The sequence below is a fragment of the Pezoporus flaviventris genome, unplaced genomic scaffold, assembly GCF_033815535.1.
Source record: "Pezoporus flaviventris isolate CSIRO_AGI_PZ_B2104156 unplaced genomic scaffold, CSIRO_AGI_Pfla_v1 ptg000007l, whole genome shotgun sequence".
Lineage (NCBI taxonomy): Eukaryota > Metazoa > Chordata > Aves > Psittaciformes > Psittacidae > Pezoporus > Pezoporus flaviventris.
Window position 1 is genome coordinate 97,031,986 of NW_026892555.1, and position 17,923 is coordinate 97,049,908.

Sequence of the window (17,923 nt, forward strand, 5' to 3'; positions counted from 1 at the left end):
TCATTACATTGAGAGTTCACTGATATAATCCCATATGGAGGGGGTCATCCTCAACTGACATATTAGGTGGGGCTAATGTTTGTCACTTGTACCCTCCCACTCCTACAAGATTAGTTGCTAATCTAATATAAATGGGGGGTGTCATTTAAAATGATAGTAGAAAAAACAACAAAACAGAAAAATCTCACAACATGAAATGTCTGCGATTTTCAAAAAGATGTGAGACCAAAAATTAAAAAACCTCTCTACTTATTCTCCTTATATTCAGATACGTATTGAAATGAATAATGAAAAATACAGCTAATTTCCTCTGCCACCTACTTCCCAGCCAAATCCATTTTCACCTGCCTCTCTGATTCATTTGTCCTCACCCTGGTCTTCATTTTGTTCACTTAAACTGGTAGTAATGCGTGTGAGCTGAATAATAGAGTCATAGAATCAACTAGGTTGGAAAAGACCTTTAAGATCATTAAGTCCAACCATTACCCCAGGACTGCCAAGACCACCACTAAACCGTGTCACTGAGGGCTTCACCTACAGCTTTTCTGAACACTTGCAGGGAGCAGGACTCCACAACTTCCCTGGGCAGCCTGTTCCGATGCCTGATCCCACTCTCTGTGAAGAATTTTTTTCCTAATAGCCAATCTAAATCTCCCCTAGTGCAACTTGAGGCCATTACTTCTTGTCCTATTGCTTGTTATTTGGAAGAACAGACCGACCCTCACCTCACTACAACCTCCTTTCAGTAGCTGTAGAGAGCAATAAGGTCCTCCCTGAGCCTTTTCTTCTCCAAACTAAACAAGCCTAGTTCCCTCACCCATTCCTCATAAGACTCATTCCTCAGACCCTTCACCAGCTTTATTGCCCTTTTCTGGACCCGCTCCAGAACCTTAATGTCTTTGAAGTGAGGTGTCTTTATAATGTCTTGTAGTGAGGGTCCCAGAACTGAACACAGTATTCACGATGTGGCCTCACCAGCAACGAGTACAGGGGGATGATCACTCCCCTGGCCCTGCTGACCACACTACTTCTGTTGAAGGCCAGGATGCTGTTTGCCTTCTTGGCTGCCTGAGCAAAAGCACGCTCATGTTCAGGCATCAATCAGCACCCCCAGGTCCTTTTCTGCCAAGCAACTTTCTAGCCACTCTTCCCCAAGCCTGGAGCTTTGCATGGGGTTGTTGTGGCCCAAATGCAGGACCTGGCACTTTGCCTTGTTTAACCTGAATTAATTAATTACATCAATTTAATACATTGCTTCTCAACAATTTCAGAGGTTCATATTCATCAAGCTGTAATATAATGCTCTGCTACATTACTCAGTCCATCAATATTTGCCCTACTCCTTGCAGCATAAACTTTAAAAACTGCACTGATTTCACTTGTAGAAACATTGGCAAAATGTCAGCTGTTGAATCAACTCAATTAGCTATAAATTCATATGTTTCTGCATCCATCTGCATATCAAACACATTAATTTTCACCAAATCAAACAGTTATATTGGTACAATGCCTTTCACAACAATTATTGTTCTATGTAACTGTGCATAGAGTTGGAATTATGGCATGAAAATAAATGCTGAAACTATAATACTTTCAAAATCTTACCTTAACCTGCTTATGCGCTTAATAGACATGAATATAAAAAGAGTGCATTTCCCGAGGACAGACAGGAATGACAATAAGTGATTCATGATGGTTTATGTTACATCAGGAGTTTTTTCACAGTACATTTGCCATTTCTTCACTACTTGGATTTATTTATTTTCTTTATGAAAGTTCTGAACTCCACAGGAATGCCCTTCTTACTTTCACCTCAGCTTGAACAGATTTCTTGTAAATGCCAATATTGAAAGTTAATTGTATTTCTACCTCTAAGTTAGTACAACTGAAGTACTGTGTGTGCTTTCCAGAGAACACTAATATAATTTTGAAGAGTTCATTTTATCTCTTAGGGTTTTTTTTAAACTGAAATTGTCTTTTATCTGAGATTTTAAAAAATTCCCAAGAAGTAATCTTTACAGGAAACAGATCATATGAAGGGTGTGTTAGATACTACTAATTCTCTTCTCTAAACAACTATTTACACAACATTTCCAGAAATTACAATGCTTGATTTTTTTCCAGTTAAAAAAAAAAACAAAAAAAAAACCAACCAACAAACAAAAAAACAAACCCATACAAAACGTAAACACTCAGGACACAAAGCATCTTCCTTGTGTGATCTTTATGAAGAGTCGGGAAATATCAGCTGTTGTGTGATATGGTATCTTTATTGCAAACTTAGAACTCAAGATAATGCTTCTGCTACTGATACAGAATGAGGTCATAGGAAACTACATAAGGAATTCCACAAAGAACCTTGAAGAAAATGGAATCTATTAATAAATATATAAACTCAAATTTATTACTGTACAACAAAATGATCTGTACATAAGTTCTCACATATTCAGCGGCCTGCTGGTTTAGCAGGTATTCATGTACCTACAGGAGATTTTTGAGTTCCAGTTCCTTCCTCTGTCCTCTCTGTGTCATGCTAACACTAAAGAATTGCACAAGAATTCCCTGATATGTACTGTCATTTGATATCCAGCCTACTTTAAAAAATTCATCAGCAGTCAGAAGATAGGACAAATGTCACAGATACAGCTTGAACCATTAACTTGTTACTGTTAAACAAAAACACAGTGCTGGCATTTTAGCAACGTTGTAAGCATTTTTTTGAGAAGATTTTTTGACAAGCAAGATTATGTACTTTTGTATCAGTTTGCACCAAGGTCTTAAAAAATCCTTACAAATTCTAAAATTCTCACATTCCTTTAAGATAGGTTGCTAGTCATTATGCTTTCAACTGAGGAGCATATTTACATTATCTTTTCTGTGCTAAGATGGTACTTCCAACATTTTTTGTTTGCTAATATGGGTTTATCTCCACCACCAAATTCAGAATTGTCATGTAACTTGGTTGCTGATGTCACCATTGTCATGAGTAGAACACTACCTAAAGGTAATCAGAGGCATGATCTTGGTTGCAGATCCTTCAAGTGAAGTGTAAGCCATTGCTTATCTGAGAAAAGATCCACTGGAGAAGGCTTTCTCATTTTTCTAGCACAGCTGCATGCATTCTTGATCTAGGATATGTTTGTCTTAACAGCATGGTTCCCTTCAACACTATCAGTAGTAAGGTTTATTTCTAACCCGGTCATCATTCTGTGGAATTAGATTTGAGAAGAAACACATATATAACATGGGACACTGTAGCACCCTTTTATCAGCTGCACCTGAAATATTTAATTGTGATGTGATGGTACATGGAATAAGTTGTGAAAAAAGGTTGTGATAAGTTGTGATAAAACTAGTACTGACTGTCTCTATTAAAGCTAATTGTTCTCCTAATATCAGCAAACGGAACATTAGCAGCTAGAAGCTACTACTATCCAAAGAGCTCAGCAACAGGTTACAGAGATGATCAGCAGGTACTTACTTCCAAAAAAAAGATAAAAAGAATATAGATAGGATTTCGGTTCTTAGACACTGAAATATTCTTCAAGTTTTTGTCCACAACATTTACCATATGAAATGGTACCAAAGAAAATATTTTACTATCATGCTTCCTAAAGTTTTGCAAATTCCATCTTCAAATTAGCTCCTAGTTTAAAAATTCCTGCATAATTTCTTTGCCCTTGAGTAATGAGGAAGTACGGGAAGGGAAAAAAAAATTAAAAACCTGTTTGATTGTCCAGCACAAGGCCTGAACTTGCTTTGAGGTGATGATAACTGAATCTTTAGTTCATTAACTCAAGAGAACTTTGCTCCTTGAGTTCCTTAGCTAAATAAGATTATAACGTGATAATGACAGACACCCTTTGTAACAACGATATTTCTTGTAAATTCATTGTTTTTATTAACCAGTTAATTGATTTATAGAGTGTCTGTGCAGGTCACTTAAACTTTGAAAAAGTATTGAGCTGTTCTCCCAGGTGATTGAAATAGTCAAAATCATTTCATAATTTTCCAGATGTTTTAAGGGAGAGCTTTAAAGATTTTGAACTTTTGATAGAGCTATCATGTGAGTTATATAAAAAGGTGGGATTTTTCCCCAGAAAGTCACAGAAACAGTGGACTGCACATGTGGCCAGCTGGATTGCTTCAGAGCACACAACAGAAGATAGAAGTTGATGCTAACTGTGGTGTGTGTAAAGGTGCACTGAGGTCGGTTTACTGGGAACATGCTGCCTGCCTTTTTACAGCACCGTGATTAGCATGGGTCCACTTGCCTACAGTACACGACATAGACCATCCAGTATAACAGGTAAATGTTATTAGCACGAAAGAAGGCTTCAGGAGGAAAGTAAGAATCTTCCAAAAGCTTTCACGCTGTAAACAGTAAAAAGAAGCCCGGTAGTGTTTTTATATAGCACATCTTAACAAACAGCTGCAAGAAAATCTAAGTGGAAAGCTAAACCTTGCCTCATGGTGTCATTTCCCTGAGCACCGTGGGAAGAGGTGCTCTCTGGTGGACAGAAGAAAAAGCTGGCTTGCGAAATCTGCTATTTCTTCGGTGTACTAGATCCTAAAGTGATTTGAAGCTGAAAAGCAGAAAAGAGTGCATTTTCTTCGTGCTAACCGGCTAGGACAGTGGATCTGAGAGAAGAAGGCTGACCCACTGGGCTGCGCGTTCACAGCGCTCAAACGGAGACTTGTGGATCTGCTCATCTGGCTCCAATCTAAGCACGTACCGCCGGGTCCACCCTGGCCGTGCCCGCTGGGGCACCTCTGCTTTGGCTCTCGAGCACCGAAAGCTCAAAGCCACTTCTTTCCAACCCCCATGTGCCCGCAGCCGAGCCGACACGGTAGATACATCCCACAGCCTGCTGTCAGCCCCTCAGCGGAACGGAGCTCCCCTGCTGATCCCGAGCGGTGCTCAGTCAGGACATCGCTGTCTTCGCGCTGCAGGCTCCGCGGGAGCGGCAGGAAAGCTCCGCCTCCGGCCGCTCGGGAACAGCCTGATAAAGGCAGGTGCGGGCAAGCAGCAGGACCCTAGCTAGAAGCATCTGCCTATGCAGAGAGACCCTGACCCGTCCTTGGCCACCCCATGCAAAGCAGCACCTGAGCCAGCCGGTGCGGCCGTGCCGACGGTGGCGGGATAGGACCCTCTCTGCCTTCCTGCACCCGTGTCCCGCGGTCCACAGTCTTCGGTCGCGTCTCTGCGAAGGAGCAAGGACCTCGCCCCCAAGGACCTCCGAAGAGGCGGGATTTCTCAGGGAAGGGGAAGCAGGATTTTGTTGTGTGGCTTGGAGATGAGGCAGCTATCTGGAGTGGGGTTCCTCCTGGGGCTGATGGCTCTCCCAGTGGCGCTGGGACAGAAAAGCTCGGGAAGCCCTATAAATAGCAACCAGTCTCAAAGCTTTGCCATCGTCTCTTTCAAATGGGATCACGTCAAGGACCCTTATGTCATTACACTCTGGATACTCGTGGCCAGCCTGGCCAAAATCGGTGAGTAGAGTTATATATTAGTGCATGATCTTTCCCTTTCCCTTCCTCCTTTCCTTTCTCCCTCCCAACGTAAATGAAGAAAGCTTATTATAAGTCCACTGACCCATTTTCAGGGGGTTCACTGTACTCTGTCCTGATTTCATAATATTGCCCTATACAGTGCTCAGCAGTGTGATCATCTTCTGTCCCAGTGGGTTACTTAGTTCGTTTTCAGTGCCCAGGACTGTGGTTGTGGCTTCCACACCTGACTCCTTGAAACCTTGCATTACTGTTGCTCCTGGGGAAAACTTCATACAGCAATGAAACAGAAATTATTGCTTATACAATGCTTATTCCAATTTATGATATACTAATGTCTTGATTATGACTGGTTGCTATATTAGCTAGCACTATCAAAAATGGACCCTGTGAACTACACATATGAACTTAGTCTTCTCCACTTGCAGCGCATTGCTGAATTACTGTAAGAGTGTGGCTTACAGAGAAAGGTGATGGGTATTATTAGACCTTCTGACGCAGCTGAAAAAATACAAGCTTTAGAGCACACAGAATTTTCTTCAAGAAATTGGAATCAGTGAAAAACAGGGACTTAGTCCAACTTCAGTGTAATGTAAATGCATTTATATGAATGCTCTAATTGTTATGTTCTGATCTGTGTAGCTTTTCTAAAATCAATTATTAATAATGCTGCTGAGCTATAAGAGTCACTGTTTAATTGGAATGTATTTATTATCTTGATGCTATAGTTTTCAGTCCATTTACATTTGGATCTAAAAACAGACCTCCAGTTTTGCTGACACTCAAACTGTCATTTTCAATTTTTAATAAATCACCTCTAAAATCAGTCTCAACTCAGAAGGTATGATCAGCTAAAAATCCTAATAATACTTTTCTGTACTTGTACCATTAATACTCATTTGGGATACCAGAATCACATTCCATGGATTTTTCCTGTCACAGAGAGAATGGAAGATCTAAAAAAGTGTGCTTAGGTATGTTCTGTCTAGAGGATAAACACAGAAAAGCTTAGGTGAAAAATGCTATCTCTAAATAAAATATTTTTTTTAAAAAGGAGGAAGTTACGTAGAAGTGATACTCTCAAGCATATTTCAGTGATACCTGCATCTTGGGTTTCACTTGCTTAACCATAGATATATAAATAAATATCTGTATCAATGTTGGACTACATCTCCAAATAGTTTGTATTCAGATGGTTGCTGCATTACCTCGATTACATAAAAACATAGTTTTGTCTTAATTGACTTCTGTTGGAGGGTTATATCAAGTAGAAAGCTGGGGAAACCACATGCAGGAAAGAACAGTGACAACACTGAGTCTCTACAAAATTGTGCTAACTAAATTAATATACAGGTGGCTTATTTGAATCTACTTCTTGAAATACTCTTCTAAATAAGTATTTGCCCTTTGTGTTATTAAGGCTTTGCTATTTTGTACATGTGCCACAGTTGTATAGAGTAACATTATTGCTGCACAATCATATCAGTGCTGTCTTAGAAACCCTGTGAAGCTATCAGGACAGTTAGATTGTCGTATACTTAAGTTTAAATGGCCTGGATTAAGATTAGCTTGGATTAAGATGAGCCAATCTACTGTGAAGTCCTCATCATAAACTCTTGATAAAACACTTATTGCCCTTGGAGTTTAGGAGCTGAATGTTGCTGGTTCTGCACTTCTTTCACAGCTGCACAGAGCGTGTCACTTACTAGTAGATAGTATCTATCAACTCCATCATTTTTCTTCCCCAAAGCTGTCAAGCTTTGTTCTTCTCTCTCTTCACATTTGTAATTGCAGTCTTATACTACTCTGGACATTGTCTCTGAAGAAGCAACGGACAACTGCTGTATTCCACTTAGAAACAATGAATGCTCCTGCTTTCCCCACTGGTCAGAAATAAAATACAGAAAAGCAGAAATATATACTCACTGTTTATCAGCTTATTAATGAAGAAAGCATGAAGGTGTTCATATAAATCAATGAGAGGGGGAAGGTGGGGGGGGGAACCCAGTTTGTCAGCTTCTATCTGCCTTGGTATGTCTGTGGTTCTGGAAAGTAGATCAGAAATCTATCAGATTTTGAATGGCAAAAATCCTGTGCCAGTTCAAGGATATTTTATACAGTAAAAAATCAGTCAGAAAAGAACTGAGGAAGAAAATCTAGAACATCTGTCATTATATCTCTTGCTTTACTACCTAAAGGAGGCCAAAGGTAGAGTCAAAATGCTGGTGTGTCTTTTGCTGGGGAGACAGTGTTCCTATCCATGAAAACTTGCTTCTCCATGGCTACAGACTGGGAGAGATATTTTACTGGTGGATGATAGGGTAATGCGTCAGCAAAGGGTGTTCTAGGAATTGCAATTGGTAGCTGGGGATGAAAGGTGTGTGAGAATATTTTGTCTTCTTCTGCATTAGAATAACTTTAGGGTTTTGTGGGGGTTTTGTTCAGGTTGGTTGGTTGGTTTGGTTTTGTTATTTGTTTCTTGTTTGGTTTGGCATCGTTTTGTCTGTTTTTTGTTGTTGTTGCTGTTGTGGTTTTTTTTTTAAAGTTTCAGTTTATGATGTATATGGCTTGTAGAAACATGCATATAATAGAAGATTCTCGTGGATTTTTTGGGACTTAATATTCATGTGTAAATTCAGAATGTAAAGTGGTGATGACAAGGCATTCAGCAATATGAACTATTGTATGTAAAATCTCAGAAGCATCGCAAATACATGAAGAAGTGCCTAATGTTTTGGGGTTTGTGGGAACAAAGCTGCTTTTTTATTTTTGTGGGTGTGAAGAATACTTGCATCTCTTGAGCAAGTCTAAGTATTGCTGCAAATCAAACTGGACGAGTCTTTGTACAGTTTGCTTTCATACACTATATGAAATAAGTTAACATGTCTGTGTCTACTATGAAACTTCCAATGCATGTCAGTATACTGTTTTACATACTATAATGGATTTGACCTTCTTCGTTTGAGATGTCCCAACTCTTCATTCTAAGGTACACAGTGTTCCACTTTGGCTAATGATCTTTATTTCCTCTATTGATAGGCTCTGTTATCACTTCAAGTGAGTATCCTTATAGGATAAGGCCAATAAACTACTTACATGTGTAAAGCTAAGCCAGAAAAACATCTTATCTAAATGAAGAAGGTACATGAGGTACAGCTGAGAACCCTCCCAGTGGGCTTCAGGAGACTACTTTCTGGCACCTCAGTTCTCCAGATGAAGAGAGCAATATCAATGAAAAAAAAACCTCAAACAAATACACACGTGTATATATAGTTACAGACTAGGGCACTGATAAAAAATGTAACATTTTTAAACAACACACTTGCAGAATAAAGTTCTGATTGAAGATTAAAGGCACATGCACATTCTCCAGCCCTGCACATGTTTTCTATGTTCATTTTATCATGTGTTCTTCTCCTTTCTATGTCTTTAAGAGATCACATCTTGAAAATAACTTTTGAATAAACAGACATGTAGAAGACACAAACAGTAGCAGGGAAGCCTGATACAGGAAAAAAACCCAAACCAAACAACAAACCAAAACCAAAGAAGCAGGAGGGAGATCAGAAAACAACTTCGGAAACAAGTAGAAGGAAAGGAATAATCAGCTCAAGAGCTAAAAATGGGCAAGAGAAGAAATAGTTTAAACTCTGAATATTGTATACTTTTTTTTTCCTGAGGATATTTCCTGAGACCATGTCAATTTAAAAACAAAAAAAAAAAAACAAAAACAAAAACCAAGTACATTTTTTAGCTAGGCTGTATGCACTGCATGCTTCTATACTTGTTCATAATCCTAGGAGTCATAGAGAGATTGTATTTCTATTTTCATTGGAGGTTATGTTGCAAAACTGGTAAAATTCCTACCTGTGGTTTAAATCCTTTTGTGGATTTCTTCCTTCTTCAGATGGACAGTTAATTTTTGTCCCAAAATAAAATTAAAAAAAAAAAACAAACAAAAAAAAAACTAAAAACCTTCAAAGCAGTCTTTCTGCTTTTAACCCCCTGAAATTGCTCAGTGTGGAACAGATAAGCAACTGTAAGAAAGAGTGGGAGAGTGACTAGGAACAGGAATGAGGAATAGTACATAACCTTTTCATTATCTGCGATTCAAACTTCATGCCAGCCGTATTCATTGGTATAGTTTATGCTGAGTCCAAGAATGCCACAAAAGCTTTTTTTCTTTTCTATTTTTTTCTTTACATCTAAAGGCTTTTACATTAGAAATTTGAAAGTGGGAGTGAAATTTGAATCCAGGACAGCTGGTAAATCTCTCTTTTCTCTTCAGAAATGTCACAATACTTTGCAGGAGGGGGAAGAAGTGATTCAATAACAAGGAAGAAACATTTAGGAGAAGGATGGCCTAGTGATATCTCAAATATACTGTGTCAGATGGTCTTACCGAGTCCATCAGCTCCTGAGACCCCAGGAGGACAAGAGAATTGGGGCGTAAAACACTCTATCTCTAAGTTTACAGAGATATGGGTTCCTGCAAATGCTCTACTTTGTGCCTGTTCAGGTCCCTTCATACTGTCTTAGAGCACTCTGAGAAAAGAGTTCTTCAGAGAAATCTGTTAACACAATTGCTGTTGAGAATTTTAAGCATGCTAGGGATGGGCTAGGGAAGGAACTGTGAAATGCAGGTCTAGCAACCCATCCAATTTGGACTCCTGGGGCAATATTTTCTTTGAAGAAATCAATACCCCACCCTCCAAAGCAAACTGTCAAAACAAAAGCCTATTTGAATCCCAAGTTTCTCCTCCTGGCATTTTAGCACTAGTCATGTCAGTTACTTAGAGAAAGTGATTTACTGTATTGTTTTAATAAAAAGGGGGCAAAAAGTGAGAATAGATCTTCAGTAAATAACAACTTTAAGCAGAAATGTTGAAGGATGCTTAGCAGAAGTTTATTGGAAGTATTTAACTGAAAATGGAGTCAGAGACTCAAATGGTGAGGACACCACCAGGCCCTGCAAAGCTTAAACTACCAGCTTTGCCATGATTGTAGTGCTTGTTAAAAGCTGCTTTAATTAGCAGGTGATAATATGAAAAAGAACTTTGCATTGTGACTAGGAAGTCTGGACTTGGTTATCTTCCCCATATCCTCCTAAACAAGATAACAAGAAAAAAAAATTATTTTTGTTGTGAACTTAGTAGAAGCTGGAACAGGTTGACATAGTTACAATAGAGGCATGTGCATTTCCTTCATGAATGTAGTGTTTTATTATCTATCTTAAAAAATATATTAGGAATGCTATAAATCTGTTCTGGCAACCATGTTGTATAACTGGGGCGTCTTCATTTTAGTAAGACCCTGTATTTCCTCTTGCAAAGTGCTGTTTATAATACCTGTGAGCTAGGAATGTTTAGTACTGTAAAAATCTCTGCCTTCCTAGGAATTACCTTTTGTATGCAACATTGTAGGGAGCTGAAAAGAACTTGTCCAACATAGAATAATAGCTTTGCTTTTACAGTCCTAGGAACAACTGTATAACCCATATCTTTCTTAAATGGATGCGTATTTCCACATTTCATTGCCATTTTACTCTTGCAACCTTACTTATTCTTTTCCTGTCCTTCCTGCCCCCTTGAAACACACATTTATCTTCTTCCCCCTCCCCCTCCAGGTCTTGCAAGTCTCAAGTCTTAATTATTTAGAGTAGGGAAGAAGATATCAGGACAGTATAATTTGACAAGATTCAGATTACATCCCCTGACGAATAGCAAATGTACAATGGCAACTTGTGTGAATTACATAAGAAAACAATGGCATGTTGAGAATGGCCCTGAATTGAATACAGTTCAGGCATGCATACCTAAGAAAGGATCTCTGCCATCAATTACTTTCAGGCACCTGTGTGCAAAGTGCTTGGTGTTCCCTGTAGAACAATGGAATCCTTTTAATACTGAAGTCTTAGGACTGTTGAAACCATTGATTTACTGTCTTCAGAGCTAAAGCCACTTATTACTAAGAGTGATCTACAAACCCTCCAAGTGACTGTAAATATCCTGTGGTAATGCAGCAGACCACAGGTCTACAAGTAGTAAGTGCAAGCAGCAAATCCTTTCAGGTGTACACAGGCTCTCCAAGCGAAAGGCTTTGTGAGGTCCTCTTTGTTTTTGTGGAGCTTTGTGTGTTAGAGATGTTTAGCAGGGACACTGGTACGAGAAATTACTTTGACCTGGCAGTAAGAAAGTTGCTCTTCCAGTTGTTTTGACTCATACCTCCAGAAGTTTATCAAAAGTCAGTGAGTTTCACCACCATTTTGCTTAAACAAATGTTTTGAATTCAAATACAAAGCTTCTTTTCCCCATACTTACCATGTTCTAATTGTTCTGAAGTAATGGGGTAATGGATTACTGAGGTTTACTGTACCTTCTGTATGGCTCGTTCTATTCCAAGATGATGTGTTGAGTCTGAAGGCATAGAAGAGTATTTCTAATCTTTTTGCTTTTTTCAGGGAATTCTCTCTGATTTTTCTCATCTTTCTGCATTAGTTTACTGCAGAAAAACTATGTCCTGAACAATTAGGGGCTCTAATTATTCTTCAACTTGTTAATAAGTGGCACCCATTTAAAATTATCGACCATTAAAACAGTCTCTGCAGTAAACTGCAGAGCGTGGCCTGTTGACTGTGTTCTAATATTTTGATTTCTTTTGTAAAACAGCTTACAGAGTATTTACCCCTATGGCAGGAGTTACTTGATACCCAATTGGCTGTTAAGCACTGTAAAGTCATAGATACTGAAACTACTGGCTGACAAGGAAGAGCCAACCGAGATGGAATACAAGACCTAAAGTGGAAACACTTTTAATTAAGGGACAAATATTTAATGTTTATTCATGGGAGAAGAAAATTGAAAGATATTCTGAAAGGCCTTTGCAAAAGCAGGGTTTTGAAGTAGATATGGACAGTTTTCTCCTTCCTCAGTAACTGAAAGTAGAAGTCTGAACTCATTAATGTGTGCCTAGATGAGTTTTGCTTTTATCTTTTGAAAGAAAAAATGCTTCAGCCTCTTGTCAATCCCAAATATTGAAATAGCAGTAGTTACACACCAAGAAGGAAAATTAGTAGATTGTATACCAGTTTTCAAAAACATTTAGTTATTATTATTTATTTGCTTCAACTGCAGTTCCTTGTAAGTGGAAAGTAGAAGCCTTATGGATCCATTCACTTCCAAAAGTTGGGCTTTGAGGAAAATATTAAACATTCAAAAACCTTTCTAGGTCTTCAGACAGTAAGTTTTCATAATGAAAATCTCCCAGGTGAAAAAGATTGCAAACTGATGGAGGGAGTTGTCTAAATACAAGACTGATTTTCTGTTAACTATTTTGCCATAGTTAAAACTTTATTTCTCATTTATTAAAATGAATATTTTTACATTGGTTCAGTGGTATAATAGTATTCCAGGAACTAGATGACAGTGATTGTTTACTACTGTAAGTATCAGTAGTAATAGTTGTACTGGAGGTACGTTGTTATGTGATTATATAATAAAACTAAATATAGTTGTAGTATGAAGTTCTTACAATGCCCCCACTCCAGAGAAATAGCAGTACTGATGTCTATCGGGATGTAGATTTTTCAGGCCTTGACAGCTTAGACATATATTTAACAAATTCATTTGATAAATGTTATTTAGTGGTTTAAGTGCAGTGCTCATGCCACAGTGAATAAACAGTGTTTGAATGCTTGCTGTTCTGTTCTAATGCATAGTATAGAGCTTGAACTGCTATGGGATTTGGGTTGAATTCAGTTGCTAGATTTTTCACTGAAATAACTCTGGTCCTTGGCTATTCCATCCTACTTAATTCTGGTGATGTCTTTGGGATGGAAGTGAACTGGGAAAAGTAATCTTTCAGATTGGATCAGTCAGTGGTAAGTGGCTGTGTTTAAGGCTTAAGTCAGTGATACAGTGTTCCTGTGATATAACTGTCTCTGAAGCTGATGACTAGGGGGAAAGAACACAGGAGCACATGCATAGTGTCCTGTAACACAGGCATCAGTTTGGAATTTTGCTGGACATGAGACCTCCTATAGAGTTCACAGAATGGTTGAGATTGGAAGGGACCTCTGAAGATCATCAGGTGCTAAACCAGAGCAATCTACAGCTGGTTGCCCAGGATCATGTCCAGACAGCTTTTGAATATCTCCAAGGATGGAGACTCCACAATCCTTCGAGGCAACTTGTGCCAATGCTCTGCACCTTCACAGTGAAAAAGTGTTTCTTGATGTTCACAGAATCCCAAGGGTTGGAAGGGACCTCAAAAGACTATCTACTCCAACCGCCCTGCAAGAGCAGGGTAACCTAGAGTACATCACACAGGAACTTGTCCAGGTGGGCCTTGAATATCTCCAACGTAGGAGACTCCACAATCCCCCTGGGCAACCTGTTCCAGTGCTCTGTCACTCTCACAGTAAAGCAATTTTTCCTGATGTTCACATGGAACCTCCTATGCTCCAGTTTACACCCATTGCCCCTTGTCCTATCACTGGACATCACTGAAAAAACCTAGCTCCATCATCCTGACACTCACCCTTTACATATTTGTAAACATTGATGAGGTCACCCCTCAGTCTCCTCTTCTCCAAGCTAAAGAGACCCAGCTCCCTCAGCCTCTCCTCATAAGGGAGATGTTCCACTCCCTTAATCATCTTTGTGGCTCTGCACTGGACTCTTTCAAGCAATTCCCTGTCCTTCTTGAACTGAGGGGCCCAGAACTGGACACAATATTCCAGATGTGGTCTCACCAAGGCAGAGTAGATAGGGAGGAGAACCTCTCTTGGCCTACTAACCATACCCTTTCTAATGCACCCTAGGATGCCATTGGCCTTCTTGGCCACAAGGGCACATTGCTGGCTCATGGTCAACCTCCTATCCACCAGGACCCCCAGGTCCCTTTCCCCTTCACTACTGTCCAGCAGGTCAGCCCCCAGCCTGTACTGGTACATGGGGTTGTTCTTCCCCAGATGCAAGACTCTACACTTGCCCTTGTTGAATTTCATCAAGTTCCTCTCTGCCCAACTCTCCAGCCTGCCCAGGTCTCGCTGAATGGCAGCACAGCCCTCTGGTGTGTCAGCCACTCCTCCCAGTTTAGTATCATCAGTGAACTTGCTGAGGGTACACTCAGTTCCCTCATCCTGGTCGTTGATGAAAATATTAAACAGCACCAGTCCCAGCACCGACCCCTGAGGGACTCCACTAGTCACAGACTGCCAGATAGATTCTGCCCCACTCACCACAACTCTGCTTTCTTCCTTTCAACCGGTTCTTGATCCACCTCACTACCTGATCATCAAGCCCACACTTCCTTAGCTTATCTATGAGGATGCTGTGGGAGACAGTATCAAATGCCTTACTGAAATCAAGAAAAAACACATCTACCACTCTACCATCATCCAGCCACCTACTTACTTCCTCATAGAAGGCTATAAGGTTGGTCAAACATGACTTCCCCTTGGTAAAACCATGTTGGCTGCTCTGAATGACCCTCTCATCCTCGATATGTCTAGAGATGGTGTCAAGAATAAGTTGTTCCATCACCTTTCCAGGAATGGAGGTAAGGCTGACCAGTCTATAATTACCCAGGTCCTCCTTCTTGCCCTTCTTATAGACTGGCATGACATTTGTCATCCTCCAATCCTCGGACACCTCTCCCGTTTCCCACAGCTTACCAAAGATGATGGAGAGCAGCCCAGCAATGATCTCTGCCAGAACTTCCTGTGTTTCAGTTTGTGGCCACTGCCTCTTGTCCTGTTACTGTTGTGCATTACAGAAAAGAACCTGGCTCTGTCACCTTTGCATATTCCCATCAGGTGTTTACATAAGTGGTTGAAATCCTCTTCCCCCCCGAGCCTTCTCTTCTGCAGGTTAAACAGCCTCAGCTCTTTCAGCCTTTTCTTGTATGTGAGATGCTCCAATCCCCCAATTATTTTCCTGGACCTTTGTTGGACTCTGTCCGGTATGTCCATGTCTCTCTGGTATTGAGGAGCCCAGAACTCAATGCAGACCTTGCCAGTGCTGAATAGAGGGGAAGGAGCACCTACCTTAGCCTGCTTGGCAATACTTTGCCTATTGCAGCTCAGGATACCAGTAGCCACCTTTGCTACAAGGGCACATCACTGGCTACGTATACTGGGTGGTTACTGGGACCCCTAAGACCTTTTCTGCCAACCACCTTTCCTGCTGGGTGCCCCCCACCCCCAGCATATCCCTGGTGCATGGGGTTATTCCTTGCTAAACTCCCTGATGTTCCTGTCAGCCCATTTCCCCAACCTTTTGGGGTTCCTCTGGTTAGCAGCACAACCCTCTGGCCTATCAGCCACTCATCCCAACTTTGCACTATCAGCAAACTTGCTGAGGGTACGCTCTGCCCCATCATTCAGATAATCAGTGAAGATGCTGAACAGGCCTAGACCCAGTACTGACCTCTGGGGTAGACCACTAGTTACAAGTTTCCAATTTGATTTTGCATCACTGATCACTACCCTCAGGGACCAGCCATTCAGAGTTTTCAATCCACCTCACTGCCTACTCATCCACCCCTACAGAAACAGCCTTGTGGACTATGAAGTTCTTATGGGAAACATTGTCAAAGGCCTTACTGAAGGCTCGGCACTAGCCATTTTTCTGTCCTCATCTACCAGGCCTGTCATTTAACAGTGCAAGTTAACCAGGTGGGTCAAGCATGACTTCTCTTTGTGGAGCCATGCTGACTACTCCAGAAGAATTTCTTGTCCTTGATGTGCCTGGAAATTTTTTCCAGAATTAGTTGTTCTATCAATTAGACAGGCAGATCCTGGTGTTTGGATTAGCAGTGTTCATATGTGGGTGGACCTTTACCCAGGTCCATCCACCTGGTCAAAGAGAGCAACGTTTCTCCATACAGTTTTGATGGAATCAGTATACTTTGATTAGCTGGAGCAAAATTGCATACTAAGGTAGAGGGGAGAGGGGAATATATGGTGGCCATATGAATCCTAGAATGGTTTGGGTTGGAAGAGACCTTAAAATTCATCTAGTTCCAACCCCTGCCATGAGCAGGGACACCTTCCCACCTTCCACTGGACCAGGTTGCTCCAAGCCCCATCCAGATCGGCCTTGAACTCTTCCAGGGATGGATCATTCACAGCTTCTCTGGGCAACTTATGCCAGTGCATCACCACCCTCATACTGAAGATTTTTTCTTAATATCTAATCTCTTTCAGTTTAAAGCCATTCCCCCTTGTTCTATCACTACATGCCCTTGTAAGAAGTTCCTCTTGTACCTTGGGTTCCCTATTTCTAATTGTTTTTCTCTCAAGAACACGGCCTACTGTGATCTTAAAAAAAGAATCCCCAAACAAAACAAAAAGATAAAAACCCAAACCAACCAAGCAAAAACCCCCACTGAGTTATCATTACAGTTCTTTACTACAGGAAGCACCAAGAAATTTCTTAGACCATGATAGTTATGGCCGTGGTGGTATCCTATTGCTTCCTTATATGATTCTCATTTGTCTCCTATTTTAATTTAACTTCACAAAGATCATACAAGCTGGGTAGTACAACATTTTGACTATTGAACTGGTATTTTGTCAAGGTACATAATTGAAGTGTAAATGAAGATATTTTGAGCTCAGTTATCTGTTTAGATTAGTTGGCGTGGAAGATCATTAGTGGAGGAAAGTGCATTCTCTTTCTGAGGAGAAATATTGCATAAATACTGTGATTATTTTCATGTTTCTTTAACATTTCCTACCATAGACGTCATGTGGAAAAGAAATTATATTTTTATAGACAGTCAATGAATTAGAGTACGCAATCTTTCTAGTGTAACAAGCTGAGTCAGACAGTCTACATTAAAAAAAAATAAATTTCTTGTAGATCAATGCACAGATCAATAACAAAAAAAGTAGGATAGAAAGTACTGTCAGAAAGGGCAGTATAGAAGCTACAGATGAGACTGCATAAAATGATGTCATTAGATTGTGAAGGAAAAACAAAAAGAGCACAAAATATTTACATATTTTTCGTTGTGTCTGAATAAAATTATTAAATCCTTAATTTGTTGGCTTTTTATCATAAAGAAGATGAACATTTGACTAGCATATGAGGATTTCTGTTAACATACCTTCTATTCATTGAAAGCATTTTGTCATAAAATACTGTCTGACAGGTTCTATCACTGCATCCGTTATTCAGAATCTCTTATAATGAATTAGCAAGATAAGATTTTTTAGACTTTTCTCTATAAAACTTCAAGAGGATAGCTTTTTTTCTTGGGGAATCTGTCCTCAGGAAGACTCATCCAGTGGTTCTACGTTTTGTTCTGTGGAGTACAGTGTATCCTAGAGGATGCTAACTTTTAGAGGTGTAAAAAGAACAGGCACAGAAAGGCTTAGTTTTATTTCCACTAAGGCGGCATTTCC

General features: G+C 40.0%; 1 protein-coding gene across 3 annotated transcripts in view; it reads left to right on the forward strand.

Moving 5' to 3' along the window:
* Positions 1–4,302: 4,302 nt before the first annotated feature.
* SLC9A3 (solute carrier family 9 member A3) overlaps positions 4,303–17,923 on the forward strand; it is a 53,024-nt gene continuing 39,403 nt past the window's right edge. For 2 of the 3 annotated variants that reach the window (XM_061449643.1, XM_061449644.1), the window contains exon 1: positions 4,303–5,493. In XM_061449643.1, coding sequence (XP_061305627.1) covers positions 5,298–5,493 — 196 coding nt within the window. In that variant the 5' untranslated portion in view covers positions 4,303–5,297. The remainder of the gene's footprint in view (positions 5,494–17,923) is intronic. The other variant, XM_061449645.1, reaches the window with a different exon arrangement.